Genomic DNA, 14,779 nt, shown 5'->3' on the forward strand with positions numbered 1-14,779 from the left:
CTTGGCCTTGCAGCCTGCAGTATACACGTATGAAACTATATAGTTTCCCTGCAGTATTTTTAGGAGATACCTGGTAGGGTCCAGCCATACAAAGTAGCTTTGGAAAGCAGCGGTTGTGTCTTGTGTGCTGTGCCCCTTCCTCACTGAACTATGATGGAGTTGCATGATGGCACACGAGTGCCCTCCCCTTTCTTTGGTACAGTCTGCTGCTGCCATTCCCTAGAAGTGTTTTCTGTTACATTCTAAGCACTTGCCTATAGGACCTAAGGAAGAGTCCAGGCAGCCTGTGTTCCTTGCTGTTTTGGAGGCCTAGAGGGTACTTACCATATTTGTTGGCCAGTCTCTGAAAAATGATGCAGAGATGTGGGGGTGTAACTTTCAGAGTGACCTAAAATGAGAAATTTTTAGCTAAAATCAAGAAAACTGGAAGAATGGAAAATATGCCTTGGGTCTGAAATATTGCAGCTTAATAGAGCCTCTGGAGGAGGGCGTAGCCTAAGGAATGGGTCTTTTGAGACAGTTCGTGTCTAAGGCAGGATCAGCAACTGAAAGACCCTGGGGCTGGCCTCTTAATTTTGAAAATAGCTTTTATTGGAATGAAACCACCCTTGTTTACACGCTGTATAGTATATGGCTTCTTTTGTGGTACAGTAGCAGAGTTGAAAAGCTGTGACCGACACCATATGGCCCACAAGCCAAACTCAGGCTCTTTGCAGAAAAGTGTGCCCACTCTAGTCTAAAACACGAGCCTCCTCGTCTTTTCTCTGTGGATTTTTGAATCAGATGCTCCAGATTCTATCCTAACCCTGCTACTAACTCCTGTAGGTCTGAAATATTGTAGCTTAATAGAGCCTCCAAAGGAGGGTATGGCAAAAGGAATGAGTCTGAGCTTGGACAGGTGGCTTAACCTCTCAGCGCCTCAGTTTCTTGTGTAAAATTGAGTTTATAATTAGAATCTGCCTAACAGGGTTATCAGAATTAGATGAGGTGACACAGAAGCATTTCGTGTAGTGGCTGGCATGGATTAAGTGCTCTATAAATGTTAGCTGCTGTGTTTATACTGACTCTGTGGGTCTGCAAGCCTATTCTAAGTGGTGCTGCCCTCAGACAGATGCCAAGGTAGTTGGACAGATCCATGTTTAACTTGCTGCTGCTAATTCACAGAGGAGGGGCAAGGGATTTCAGGAGCATCACCCCGCGAGTGGGATGAGGCCTGCGGCTGTATGCAGTGCTGTGTGCTATGGGGCAGCGGATAGTATTTCCTCGTCGACTGCTTCGTAAGATACAAACACAAACACAGGGAGCCCCGTCTTGCTCTTTGATTGCCCCATTTGTGATGTTTCCTTGTACAGTTAGTACTTCCTCCTTACACCATGATTCCAGGTACTATTTAAAACTGGGAAATTTGATGAATCCTCTAACATTTTTGTTCATTCATTAAACATTTATTGAGTGCCTGCTGTTTGCTAAGAACTGTTGAATGTTCCTGCCTAACAAAGGACAGAGCTTGTGGATTTATTTGTTTGCCACCTTCTTGGCTATGTGGCTGGAAGTCCTGATTAATTTTGAAAGGGGTAGCCCACCAGTGGCATGGCAAAGCTGGTAACTTCCATTGTGTTTGCCTGATTTTATTCTAGAGAAACAGCGCACACCTCGCTTCATGGTCTGTTGATGCCTGTTCCTAAGGGTACATGGGGGAAGTCAGGGACTAGATTGGCCAGTTATCCACAAGGAGGACCAGGAACAGGTGGGATTTGGCTCTTCTGGGTCCTGCAAAGTAGGGCCAGGAAAAACCAATGAGCTCCTACAGAGCTCAGTACTTACCCTTCAAGGAACAGCAGATCCTAGGTGGAGGCCATGGCCAGGAAGGTAGGCCAGTGCCCTCCCCTTATCCACACCAGGTCAGATCCAGCGGCTCTGCCGCTCTTAGGAATAAGCCCTGAATCTGAAGAGAGGCTTTAACTGAGTGGTGGTGGGAGGACAGCAGCAGAAAACCACTGTGCAGCCAGAGGTTCATTAGAGGACTGAACAGGAGAGGAAAGCTACAGCACAGAACGGCCTCCTGGGCATCAAGGCCTTTGAAGAGCAGTGATTTCCTTGGGTCTTAGGGACACTGGGTTTGGTCGTGTTTCTGTTTCCATATCTAGGTCCAGTGGAGTCTGGCCCTGTCCCAGGGCTGCTTCAGTTCCCGTGGCACTTGCAGAGTGTCTCGTCCTGGGCTCTGGGGCCGTTGCGCCTTCTCCCTGCATTGTCCCCACTTGTCTCCCCTCCACACCTGCTCCCCTTCAGAGCTCTTTACCCAGCTGTGCGCTTCTTCCCTGTGTTCCTTCCTTCTGGAAAGTTCGGCCCCATGGCTAACTGCTAGTTTTTCTTCAGGGGTCTGCTTAAAACACCTCTTCCTTAGAGACTGTCTGGTCCTTCTGTCAGAGCCTCCCAGCACACCCAATATTTAGCCTTTGTAGTTCTTGTCATGCTCGAAACTATTTTTTTGATGTCTGCTTCCCTGAAAAGCCCCAGAAGGACAGGGACCGTGTCTTTGCTGAATATTTGGCACATGATAACTGCTCACCTGACCAGAACGAGCAGGGACTTGCAGAGGGTTAACAGTATCAGCCTTAAGCTTTTGATTTGGTTTGGTCTTGTTTTCCACGTGTCTCAGTAAAGTATCTTATTTTTTCACCAGTTTGCACACACTACTTTGTAAGCAGTTCTCTGAGGGGCGTTTTTCAATGACTGTGTATGCAGTGGACAAGGCTCATTTGGTTTTCTCTTCTCTCTGCAGAATGAGATGTGCCTGGCCACTCAACAGCTTTCTAAGCAGCTGCTGGCATATGAAAAACAGGTAACTTGGTGTTCCTGTGGCATATGATGCCATGTGCAGGGCTCTCCTAAGTGTTCTCCTAAAGCAGTGGTTCTCAACCTTCCTGATGCTGTGGCCCTTTAATACAGTTCCCGTGGGTTGCAGTCCACAGGTTGAGAACCGCTGTCTTAAAGGAATTCTCCAAAGGCAATGTGCACAGACTTTCAGGGTGTTTTTCGTAGTCCCTCCCCCCACCCCTTCCACTGATGAATTCTAATGGGAGATTATCCCAAAGTCATTATGAAGTATTTCAATTAGCCACCAAACTCCCCTTGAGAGTTTATAGTCTTGGAAGGAAGACAAGTGAATCAACACTAACAATTCTAGGAAATAAGCATTCAAGGGGATCGTTATGTTTGAAGGAAAGGTGACCCATGAAGGAATGGCCAGGCTGGGGCAGTTGATATTTCTGACAGGGGGTGCTCTTGGAAGAATAAAGGAGGTCTAGGGGAGGGTAGTGTTTGTGGATTAAGCTGTAGTGCCAGGTTCCTTAGCATTCAACTAACACCTGGCTCTTTTATTTTTTGGTCTTAGAATTTTGCCCTTGGCAAAGGGGATGAAGAAGTAATTTCGACACTGCATTATTTTTCCAAAGTAGTGGATGAGGTAAGACCACACCGTGGGGGATTTGTATTCGATTCTTTTGTGAACTTCCTTTCATCTTTTGTTGGCCTACTTTCCATTTTTAAATATCCACTTAAATATCCGAGAAGATGCCTCAAGTTGTGATCTTCCAAGGTTTGTTTCATGAGAGAGGCTGTTTACTATTAGGTCTGTTTCTGGTTTGAGGGGGAAGGATTTCTAAGATTTTATTATAAGGAGAGTGTACTAGTTTTCCCTCTGCCATAACAAATTATCACAATAAGGTGGCTTCAAACAACAGAAATTTATTCTGCTCCCACTCTGGAGGCCAAGAGTCTGGAATCCAGGTGTTGGCAGGGCCACACTCTCTCCAGAGGATCGAGGAGAGAATCCGTCCTTCCTTTTTTCAGCATTTGGTGGCTCCAGGTGTCCGTGGCTTGTGGCAGCATAACTGGAGTTGCTGACTCTAACTTTAGACACCACCCATGTGTGTCGTCTTCTGTGTCTTTCCTTCCTATAAAGACACTTGTCATTGGATAATCCAAGATGATCTCATTTCATGATCCTGCATTACGTCTTCAGAGACCTTTTCTCTGAATGTTTTTGGTGGACATGTGTTGGGGGAGGGGCACGATTCAGCCCCCCACCAAGGGCTTCATACAGCTTTCCTTGCAGCCATGTTGTGTGATACATTTGGAATATTTGTAAAAAAAAAAAAAAACTGGTGTTATTTTTAAAAGTGTGGAAAATATAACAGTCAAATACTAGTGCTAGACAGAACTCTGCACGATTAGGTACGTATAAGCAACGTGTAAGCAGGTCTATCTTTTAGGGAGTTTGCAGTACTTATAATGGAAAATCTTGATAAAGAGTAAACAAAAAAGAGCATATAGCTGCCACTTAACTGGCTAATTACTGATCTGCATTAGATACTATCTTTAGTTTACAAAGTGAGAAACTGACATTCATAGGAAACTGTAACTGGTTTCAGTCTCATTCATTCAACAGCTGTTATTTATTCAGAAGCAGTTATTGACCCCCTAACTAGCAGCAATCTTAGGCACTGGCGATATAAGAGTGAACAGGTCAGCCCGTTCTTGTTGAGCTGTTTCCTCTACCCCACTTAGTAGTAGGAAAAAGACAAACTCTTTTTTCCTACTGTTCTTTGAACTCTCGACAAACTTTTTTTTTGAGATAGAGTCTCACTATGTCACCCTGGGTAGAGTGCTGTGATATCACAGCTCACAGCAACCTCAAACTCTTGGGCTTAAGTGATTCTCTTGCCTTAGCCTCTCAAATAGCTGGGACTATAGGTGCCCGCCACAACACCCAGCTATTTTTGTTGTTGTTGTCATTGTTGTTAAGCAGGCCCAGGCCAGGTTCAAACCCGCCAGCCCCAGTGTATATGACTGGCACCCTCGTCACTGAGCTATGGGTGCTGAGCCCTCAACACACTTCTGTTAGCAGAGTGCAGGTTTCCCCACATCAAATAATTCTCTGATACCAGCTGAGTGTTCTACAGTTCAGTTTGACACTCACCAGAGTTAACACAGACCTCACAAGTTAAGGGCTTAGTCCCACAGGACCGTGCCAACTTCAGATGCCAATTCCATGTCCTAGATTGCCATCTGTACTTCCATATGGCTATAATTTGGGCTCCCACTCATTGGGTTTGATAATTTGCTACGGTGGCTCACAGAATTCAGGAAAACTCTTACATTTACTGCTTTATTGTATATTAAAGGATAAGAGATACAGGTGAACAGCCAGATGGAGGGATACTTAGGGCCAGGTATGGAGGAAGGGAGGTGGAGTTTTAATGCTCTCTCTGGGTGTGTCACCTTCCTGGCACTGCCTGGAAGCTCTCCAAACCCTGTAGTCAGAGATTTTTATGGAGGCCTTATATAGGCATGATCAATCTCTAGATTCTCCCCATTTCCTGGAAGGGGTGGTGGGACTGAAGTTTCTAATCATGGCTTGGTCTTTTGGATGATCAGCCCCCATCCTGAAGCCCACCAAGAGTCACTTCATTAGAGCAAAAGACATTTCCGTCACCCAGGATATTCCAAGGGATTAGAAGCTCTGTGTCAGGAGCAAGTGTCAAAGACTAAGTGTCAGCATAAGAGGTTTTCCTGGCACCCTTGTCACTTAAGAAATTACAAGAGTTTTAGGGACTCTATGCCTGGAACCAGGGACAGAGCCCAAATCTGTATTTTTTATATCACAATTTCATACCCACTATGATGGCTGTTTCTGAAATATGTGTTGAGGGCCAGGTGTTGTGGCTCACATCTGTAATCCTAGCACTCTGGGAGGCCAAGGTAGGTGGATTACTTGAGCTCAGGAGTTTGAGACCAGCCTGCACAAGAGCAAGACCCCTTCTATACTAAAAGTAGAAAAACTAGCCAGGTGTGGTAGTAGGTGCCTATAGTCCCAGCTACTTGGAAGGCTGAGGCAAGAGGATCTCTTGAGTCTAAGAGTTTGAGGTTGTTGTGAGCTATGAAATCATAGCACTCTACCCAGAGGACGGACTGAGACTCTTGTCTCAAAAATAAATAAAATAAAACATGCATTGAAATGAATGGAAGATAGATAAAAAATGTAATTATAGTAGGAAGATGGTGTGGAGAATTTTTCTTAATGGTAGATAAATAACCCATGAGGAGAAGCCACTAAAATCATGTGTTGTCCTGAGTTGAAGAAAATTGCCAAGGAAGTGTGGTTAGCTGTCAAAACCCTAGAACCAAGATTTCCAGTTTAAAATATTTACTCACAACCATGTTTTCATGGGCAGGAATAATGATTCTCTCAGTGGGGAGTGAATCATTCCCAGAGGATGGAGGAGCAGTTTTACAGGTGGTATCATGGCTTCCTGGAAGGCAGCAGTGTAGGGAGTTCTCAGACAAGCCTTGTGATGTGGACACTCAGTGAGTGAAAGCAGGTAGCTCAGGGAGGCCTCCAGGTCTGGGAGGAGGACAGTAGCTTTTGAGCTTGTTTTCTGTACCTGGGCCTAAACCAGGTTGAAACATTTTTAAGACAAGTTCTTTCAATCAGAAATAGAAGAAAAACTCAAGTGAAAGTGGGGATTTTTGTGACTTTAATAGATGCCATGGAATGAGATTGTCCACATTGTAAGTCATATAGAGATTTCCATGTGAGGTGATTTCCCCAAAAGCAAAGTTTTTGTATCATGTCTTTTGAGTACACCTGAGACAGAAGGTCACTGTCATTACAGGTCCCATTGATTGAATGCCGAGTATCTTTGTGTCAGGCACTGATGGCATTATCCCTGTTTTCTGTCTGGCGACACTAAAGTACGAGGTGGTCCCTGCTCTTTCCACCCTCCTCAGTGAAGGTGCTTAGAAGAGATCATCCTATAGATCTCAAAAGCCACAAGGCAAAAAGTTAATGACACAAACCACTTGATTCTTTGGAAGAAAACGAGTAGCCAGGAACCTTGCCATCCCTGAAGTGCGTACCCAGTGGAAAGCCACTTGATCTCTCTGAGCTTTGGATTCTTCATCTTCAGTGGCAAGGGCGGGAAGGCTCAATTGAACTGTTACATAGATTAAATTGAACAATATGTGTCAAAGCATTATACACAGAACCAAGCACATAGTAGGTACACTTGCCAACATTCATTCATTTAACCGTTGATGAAAAACAGTACGTTTCTTACTAAGTTAATATAGAAAAATAGTCAACACAGTCTACCCATGCGTTTACTGGCACGGCTGTCTTCACGTGTCCCCCAGAGTAAAGTGGCTGCGCTTTAAGGACAACATTAAGAGCTTGTCCTAACACTCCCATGCCTGGCAAATGATTGACCTCAGGCAAGTTGTTAAGCTGGTCACATCGGCCTCTGCAGCCACAGCCCTGAAGGGCCAGACCTGTGGGGAGGTGTGTGTGCAGAAGAGAGGTGCATATGCATGACTGCTGTTTTGTTTTGTTTGTTTGTTTGTTTTTTGGCTGGGGCTGGGTTTGAACCCGCCACCTTCGGCATATGGGGCCAGCGCCCTACTCCTTTGAGCCACAGGCGCTGCCCCAATGCATGACTGCTATTAACTAACAGCTGAAGGAAACTTTGCCACATGTGGACGCCAAAGATGATTGCTGGGTGATTTCCCCTTAGTCGCCCAGCCAGAATCCCAGAATATCTGCCGTCTGTGGCCCAGGGGGCGAATCCCTTCCACGTATTTGTTCCTTGCTGATTAGACTCCCAAACATGTGAAAGTTTGGCAGATTCATGAATGTGAAGCGTGAACTCTGTATCCCAGGCTGTGTTGTGGAAATATGAATCCTAGATCCTGGTGGCCTGACATTAAGATCCGAGCCACTATGTTTATTTCTTCTCTGGACTTGGAGAGTGACCCGCCTGTCTGTAAAATGGGCATAAATAATACCTCACAAAGCGAGTGTACAGCACTCAGAGCTGGCACATAGAGAGTGTTTAAGAGCAATCTGTGGGTGGTGACGATTTTGATCTTTCCTAGACCATTTACCAAGACAAATTTGAGTAAGTTCTTAAGGTAGCAGGGAAGAAAGAATCAGTTCAAATCCATCTGGTGAAGAAGGTCACATTTCAGTACAATCATCTTGTTTTTATTAATACAGAGGTTCTTTTCTAAAGAGCAGAGCCTGAAGCCTGGTGGAGCTTTTTATGTAGGGAAGAATGTTCTTTCTCCTGAGTGACTCCCAGGCCCCCAGCCTGCTGTGGTTTTGGGGCTGGTAGGTTCCAGCAGACCTGTATTTCAGGTGTGACTTGAGCCTCTGTGAGAGCAGACAGTGGCCTGGCAAGGCACTATGCCCTGGCAAGCACCTGCAGGCACATCCAGGCATTTTGATTCTCCTGCAGGGTGTGGCCCAGAGTGGGGTCACAGAGCCAGAGTCCACACAGGAAACAAAGAGTAACTGTGGGCCCAGAGCCTCCTTTAGCAAGCTTCACTGGTACCCATGGTCGGTTAGATCCTTATATTTTGCCTTTCATACCTGTAGGCCTGTATCATTGGCTGCTTTATAAAGGGTTTTACTTGCTAAGGAAGCTGTGTAACCACACAGAAGGGTTCAGTGTGATGTCTTGGTGAAACGAGGCTGTGTCGGTAATAATGTGTGTAATGTTCCTCAGTAGAGTTCTCTGTCTTTCAGCTTAACGCCCTCCACACAGAGCTGACTAAGCAGCTGGCAGATACAATGGTTCTACCTATTATACAGTTTCGAGAAAAAGATCTCACAGGTAAAGTAACTGAGTTCAGTGCTGGTTACCTTCAAAATAATGTTTCATTCACTCACTTCTTCCTGCGTTAATTTCTGTACATGAGTAATTCCTTTCATTTTCAGCAGTTAAATTCAGCAAACTTTTATTGATTCCCCACTATTATATGTGTTCCTGGCTCACCTGAAGAAGGTCAAAGGCTACTAAAAAGACAGATGTAGAAACAGATGATTGTAATGTGCGAGGAGGGCAGCAGGACAGAGAGGCCGCACACAGAGACAGGATTACCTTGTTGGGGGTTAGGGTGTCCAGGAAGGCTTCTTGGAGAAAGTGATCTCTGAGCTGGGATTTGAGAGATGAGCAGATGTTTACCAAATAGACGGTGATATTCCAGGTTAGGGAACATTTGTAAAGGCATGCTGTTCTTGGGGAAATGTTTTGGAATGTAAAGGGGGTGGGGGTGCATTGGAGAGGGTAAGATGGAATGGAGACCGTGTTTTCTCCCTGCAGGGCTCCGGAAGTACAGCTAGGAGGCCGACTGGGTCCCTGTTCTCAAGGAACTCACAGTGAATGAGGGGGGGAACCTGACTGGTACAGACAACCACTGGGCCTTTTGAACTAATTTTGCTTCTTAAACTAAAATACGACTTCAGAATAATTTTATATTTCTTAGAAATCAAGGTAGTCACAAAATGAATATTAAAAAGAATGAATAATCTTGAAACAATGTAGTTGATGTTAGAAAAAGGAATTCAAAGTTTCTAGACCTATTGTTCCTATTTCATTAAAAATGTTTATTACTTAGAGATTCAAGAATTATACAGAGGGTGCCAAAAACGCATACACATTTTAAGAGAAAAAGCTCTACTCTTCATGCCTGTGTCATGGTGATGCTTGCATTCATTTGATTACTACCATCTTTTGAGTGAATGTCAAATTGCTACCATAATTTGATTGACCTTCAAAGAGTAATACATAGATAACAAAATAATTGTAGTAAATCTAAAGGCAAATCTTAAAGGTGAAGATTTTTTCCTCTTGCTTTGAGGTCCCCTTTGATCTTGTCACCTGAGGCTAAGGGACAGGGCAGAGTAGGCATAAATTCTATGCAAAATTAGTTTGTCAGCACTAAAATTTGGTCAATAGGACCGGGCGCTATGGCTCACACCTATAATCCTCCTATAGCACTCTGGGAGGCCAAGGTGGTGGATTGCTGGAGCTCAGGAGTTTGACACCAGCCTGATCAAGAGCAGGACCCTGTCTCTACTAAAAATGGAAAAACTAGCCAGGTGTTGTGGTACACACCTGTAGTCCCAGCTACTTGGGAGGCTGAGGCAAGAGAATCACTTGAGCCCAAGAGTTTGAAGTTGCTATGAGGTATGATGACAGGGCACTCAATTCAAGGTGACAGAGTAAGACGCTGTCTCAAAAAAACCACTTAGGCTCGGTGCCTGTAGCTCAGTGGCTAGGGCGCCAGCCACATACACCAGAGCTGGCAGGTTTGAATCCTGCCAAACAATAATGACAACTATAACCAAGAAATAGTCAGACATTGTGGCGGGCGCCTATAGCCCTAGCTACTTGGGAGGCTGAGGCAAGAGAATTGCTTGAGCCTAAAGAGTTTGAGGTTGCTGTGAGCTGTGATGCCATGGCACTCGATCGAGGGTGATAAAATGAAATTTTGTTTCAAAAAAAAAAGAAAAGAGATAATAAGGAAGTGATTTACAACTCCACACTAAAAGGAAGTGGGGAACACACTACAACATAGGAGAGAAAGAAAAATCGGAAGGAGGAAGGGCAGAAGAAGGCAGTCTGTTGTCAGAAGGAGTGAGAATAACGTGAGGAGAAATTTAAAAGCTGGAGGCAGTTTGGAAGCAGATTGAAACCAGCATAGAAGACAGGAAATGCTTTGCTTTTTCGACAAAGTGGAAAAGGAAGCTTTAGGATTGCTTTTAGGTATCAATCTTTTGTGTTTTTTAAGTTTTTAACCTTGGATGAGCATTGCTCAGTGACCACTGACCTTTGTTTGGTCTTTTGGTTTTGGACTCTGTTGAGCCGACTCTGTGCTCCATGGGTGACGAGCACCGTGTGGGTGACGGTTTTAGGCATTGACTTGTTACAAGTTACTGTGCTAGGTTGTGTCATGTCTCATTATTACAAATACCCTGTATTCCTTGTCCTTGAGCCTAAAAAGTCAGCTGTTAAAATGGCAACACAGGAAACTTCTAGATTCTGGGTATAGTCCTGACTACATTCTGAGGAAAGATACCTTAAGACGTTACTTTGGGGTTGAAGAATCAGAACTTAAGTTTATACTCCAGGTCACTACCTGGCCACCATGCTGCCTGGCCCAGGTCCGCAGAGTGCCCCTTCCTTCACAGACCCCAAGCACTACCCAGAGAGGGCAGTCAGGGTCGCTGGGTGAGGTCGTGTGGATGAAGCCAGGCACTCTCTGAGACCAGGGTTCCCAGCATCCAGGCCGGGCCCGTGAGAGCAGAGCACTTGCAGGGGCACAGACCAAGCTCTCCCCTTCGCACTTTAGCTGTTTCTTGGGAAAGCACAGAGCTCTGGGTTGGCATGTTTCATTTTTCTTCACTGTAACAGGTTCCCTTTTCTCCTTTTCAGAAGTAAGCACTTTAAAGGACCTTTTTGGACTGGCCAGCAATGGTAAGCATCTTTTTCTCCATTCTTGGGCCTGAGAGTAGTGACATGTGTGGGCCCAGCGTCTGTGTGGGAGGGGACACTGATTGACTGTTCTTGCCTTTTTTGACCCTTCTGGGTGCTCAAATGTCTCTCTATTTTTAGAGCATGACCTCTCAATGGCAAAGTATAGCCGGCTTCCTAAAAAAAAGGAGAATGAGAAGGTAAGAATACATACGTTACATGTTAATTTTCCTTTCGTTTACTTAAGCTCTTTTTGCTTCTTCTTACTGTGAATTTGTGGCACTTGAGGGTGTCTTGAGTTTTTTTGCTACATGTGGACTTGAAACTTTATTTCAAATCTCGTAAGGAGACCTTCCTTTCTCTATAGCTTTTCAAACTGGCTTATTAAATAGTGACTTGGAGCCATTGTAAGATTATGATCACGCTGTGATTTTAACTTCACCTTGGTTCCTTGTCTAAGAAGGATCACTGTGAGATGATCATCATCTTGAATTCCTCACCCCAGGTGTTGACATTTTAACCCATGCTTTTTTTTTTTTTTTAGGTTTTTCATTACTATAGATAATACTGAATATCTTCATACATATAACTTTGTACTTCTGTTACATGATTTTCTTGGGCTAAATTATTTCATTGGAATACAAGCTATGACTGAGCCAAAATGTTCGCGGCTTTCAAAGCATACTGCCATATTGTTTTCCCAAAGGATCGTGGGGCTTTGTCCTACTACCAGGAAAGCGTTGACGTCACTTCAGTGTAGCCTTATGGGGTGGTGCCTGTGGCTCAAAGAGTAAGGCGCCAGCCCCATGTACCAGGGGTGGAAGGTTCAAGCCCAGCCCCAGCTAAAACTGCAGTGTAGCCTTATGAGCAAGAGATGCTGAGTTTGGATTTTTTTTTTTTTGCAATTTGTGGTCTGGGCTGGGTTTGAACCCACCACCTCCGGCATATAGGACCGGCGCCCTACCCATTTGAGCCACAGGCACCACCCTGGATTTTTTTAAGAAATTGAAGTGGAACCTTATCTGTGTTTTATCACATATGTCACAGAACCCAGCATGTTTTGAAGTTGCGTGCTCTTTCACAGTTGTCGTGTGTAGTAGACAACTTGAAGTTCTCCTTTCACCCTTTGCCCAGGTGAAGACTGAAGTGGGAAAAGAGGTGGCTGCTGCCCGGCGGAAACAGCACCTCTCGGCCCTGCAGTACTACTGTGCCCTCAACACGCTGCAGTACAGAAAGCGGGCGGCCATGATGGAGCCCATGGTAGGCTTTGCCCATGGACAGGTAGGCGAGCCCCTTACCTGAGGGATTAAACCTAAGCCGGTTGTGGCATTCAGCTGAGATGGCATTTGGGAGAAACTGAAGCATCATAGAAGGAAACACAAATGTAGCCTCTCTCCAGAAACTTGCTGGAATTTAGCACTTAGCCTCCAGCTGGGTTGGGTCATCTTTTGTTGGGTGTATGTTAGCCCGTAGTTAAGTGGCACAGTCCAGGAATGATGGCCTGGGCTCCAGGCTCCTCTTGGGGAGGAGACTGGCCCCCCCCCCTTTTTTTAAATTTTGAGACGGTGTCTTAAGCTGTTGCCCTGGGTAGAGTACTGTGGTGTCATAGCTCATGGCAACCTCCAACTCAGGCTCAAGCGGTCGGTCCTCTTGCCTCAGTTTTTCTATTTTTATTAGAGACATGGGATCTCAATTTTGCTCAGGCTGGTCTTGAACTTTTAAGCTCAACCAATCAGCCCACCTTGGCCTCCCAGAGTGCTAGGATTACAGGGTGAGTCACTGCAGCTGGCCTTTGTGGCCCTTTTGTTCTCATCCAAATATTTGAAAGCGAAGCATGGCCAGTGTTCCTAGAAAAGGCTTCCTGCTCAGGTTGGGATAGTGAGCTGCTGCTGCTTTTTCATTTTTTTTTTTTTTTTTGAGGCAGAGTCTCACCCTTGGTAGAGTACCACAGCATCATAACTCACAGCAACCTCAAACTCTTGGGCTCGAGTGATCCTCCGGCCTCAGCCTCCTGAGCAGCCAGGACTATAGGCACTGGCAACAACGCCCAGCTAGTTTTTCTATTTTTAGTAGAGACAGGGTCTCTCACTCTTGGTCAGGCTGGTCTTAAACTCCTGAGCTCAAGCTATCCACCTGCCTTGGCCTCCTAGAGTGCCAGGATTATAGGAGTGAGCCCCCATGCCCAGCTCAAGACCGTGAGCTTCTAACCCAGGACTCTGCAGTTCCTTTTCTTCTCAGTGGGTTATTTCTAAATGGTTCATCTCCCAGGTTATTGCAAACACCTTAGTGTCTGAGCCCAGGAAATGTAGTTCTTTATGAAGTCTTCTGTATTTATTTGGTTTGTCCCTGTCATTTAATGGTTTCCTGAATATTTGTCTTCAGGGAGCCTCTGGTTTAAAGATGGGGAGTTGACTGTTATGGCACCAGTGTGGAGGGGACAAAAGTGAGTGTGAACGTCAGGCTTGAGGCACTCCCCGCATCTTCCACCTCTGCCCTGTGTTAGCCGCACTTGGGTTCACTCTGGGGCCTCCCTGTGGTACATGAGAAATGCACCTGGGAATCTTCTCTCCCGTCACATTGTAGGAACAGAAGGGGATGTGAGGAAGCAGTGGTTAACAACAAAAAGCCAACAACTTGTAAAGTACTTCATATATGAGTATTAGTTATAATACGTTTTAAAGTACATATTTTTTCCTCAAAATCTACAATGCCAGTTCTGTTCAGGGAAAAGGGGAATAAGAGAATCTTTTAAATATCCAAGCTCTGCTGTCTTCTTAAGATGGTTTTGTTACATTGTTGAATGGTGAGTTGGCTAAAGTCAGCCTGTGCCTTCAGAGGTGATATTGAAATAAAACAATAGAAGCTTTCCATGTCATCTGGGTAAAGTTGAATAAAATAAAAAATTAACACTGCCCAGCTGTGCGCTTCAGTCCTCAGCAAGTCTTGGGACCCGTCCAGCTTCCTCATGGGCCCTTGTGCACACGGATATATATTCACACTAATCACCCTCTCTCTCTTTGGTCAGGGGTTAAACTCTGGCTTGGCGGAGGTCCTAGCTTCGTTACGGAATGCCAGTACTCTGTTCTCTTTTGCTAATATCACCTGGGTGTGCCCTCTTGAGTCAACACCCTTGCTTCTGGGACAGTGATCCTTGCTCAGTGAGAGGCCAGGGTCAGCAAGGGCTGAGGGGCTGATGTCTCAGGAGGAGGGCGAGCTCTGGGCTTGATGGGCAGTGCTGTGGTAGCTGGTTGGTTGGAAAAGGATCCTCATAAGGCCTATGGGACAGGTTTGATAACAGCTGGTTCCTCTCCTTTTCATGGCCAAGGACTATGCTACTCGTCCCAGCCTAGATTTCTGAGTGAGTGCAGCTGGCCCCAGAGGGAGGAGAGGAGCTGTGGGTACAGCCCAGGGCATGGGAACAAAGCAGAGTGCATGTCTTTGTTGGGTGGCAGGAGTATCTT

At 45.4% G+C, this 14,779-nt stretch overlaps 1 protein-coding gene across 2 annotated transcripts in view; it reads left to right on the forward strand.

The window, feature by feature from the left end:
• Window positions 1-14,779, forward strand: part of APPL2 (adaptor protein, phosphotyrosine interacting with PH domain and leucine zipper 2) — a 49,304-nt gene that overhangs the window by 12,200 nt on the left and 22,325 nt on the right. The window contains exons 3-8 of one of the 2 annotated variants that reach the window (XM_003783284.2): window positions 2,783-2,842; window positions 3,395-3,466; window positions 8,588-8,675; window positions 11,280-11,321; window positions 11,460-11,518; window positions 12,453-12,599. In XM_003783284.2, coding sequence (XP_003783332.1) covers window positions 2,783-2,842; window positions 3,395-3,466; window positions 8,588-8,675; window positions 11,280-11,321; window positions 11,460-11,518; window positions 12,453-12,599 — 468 coding nt within the window. The remainder of the gene's footprint in view (window positions 1-2,782; window positions 2,843-3,394; window positions 3,467-8,587; window positions 8,676-11,279; window positions 11,322-11,459; window positions 11,519-12,452; window positions 12,600-14,779) is intronic. The other variant, XM_023509353.1, reaches the window with a different exon arrangement.

The sequence above is a fragment of the Otolemur garnettii genome, unplaced genomic scaffold (assembly GCF_000181295.1).
Source record: "Otolemur garnettii isolate 467f Iridium unplaced genomic scaffold, OtoGar3 scaffold00007, whole genome shotgun sequence".
Lineage (NCBI taxonomy): Eukaryota > Metazoa > Chordata > Mammalia > Primates > Galagidae > Otolemur > Otolemur garnettii.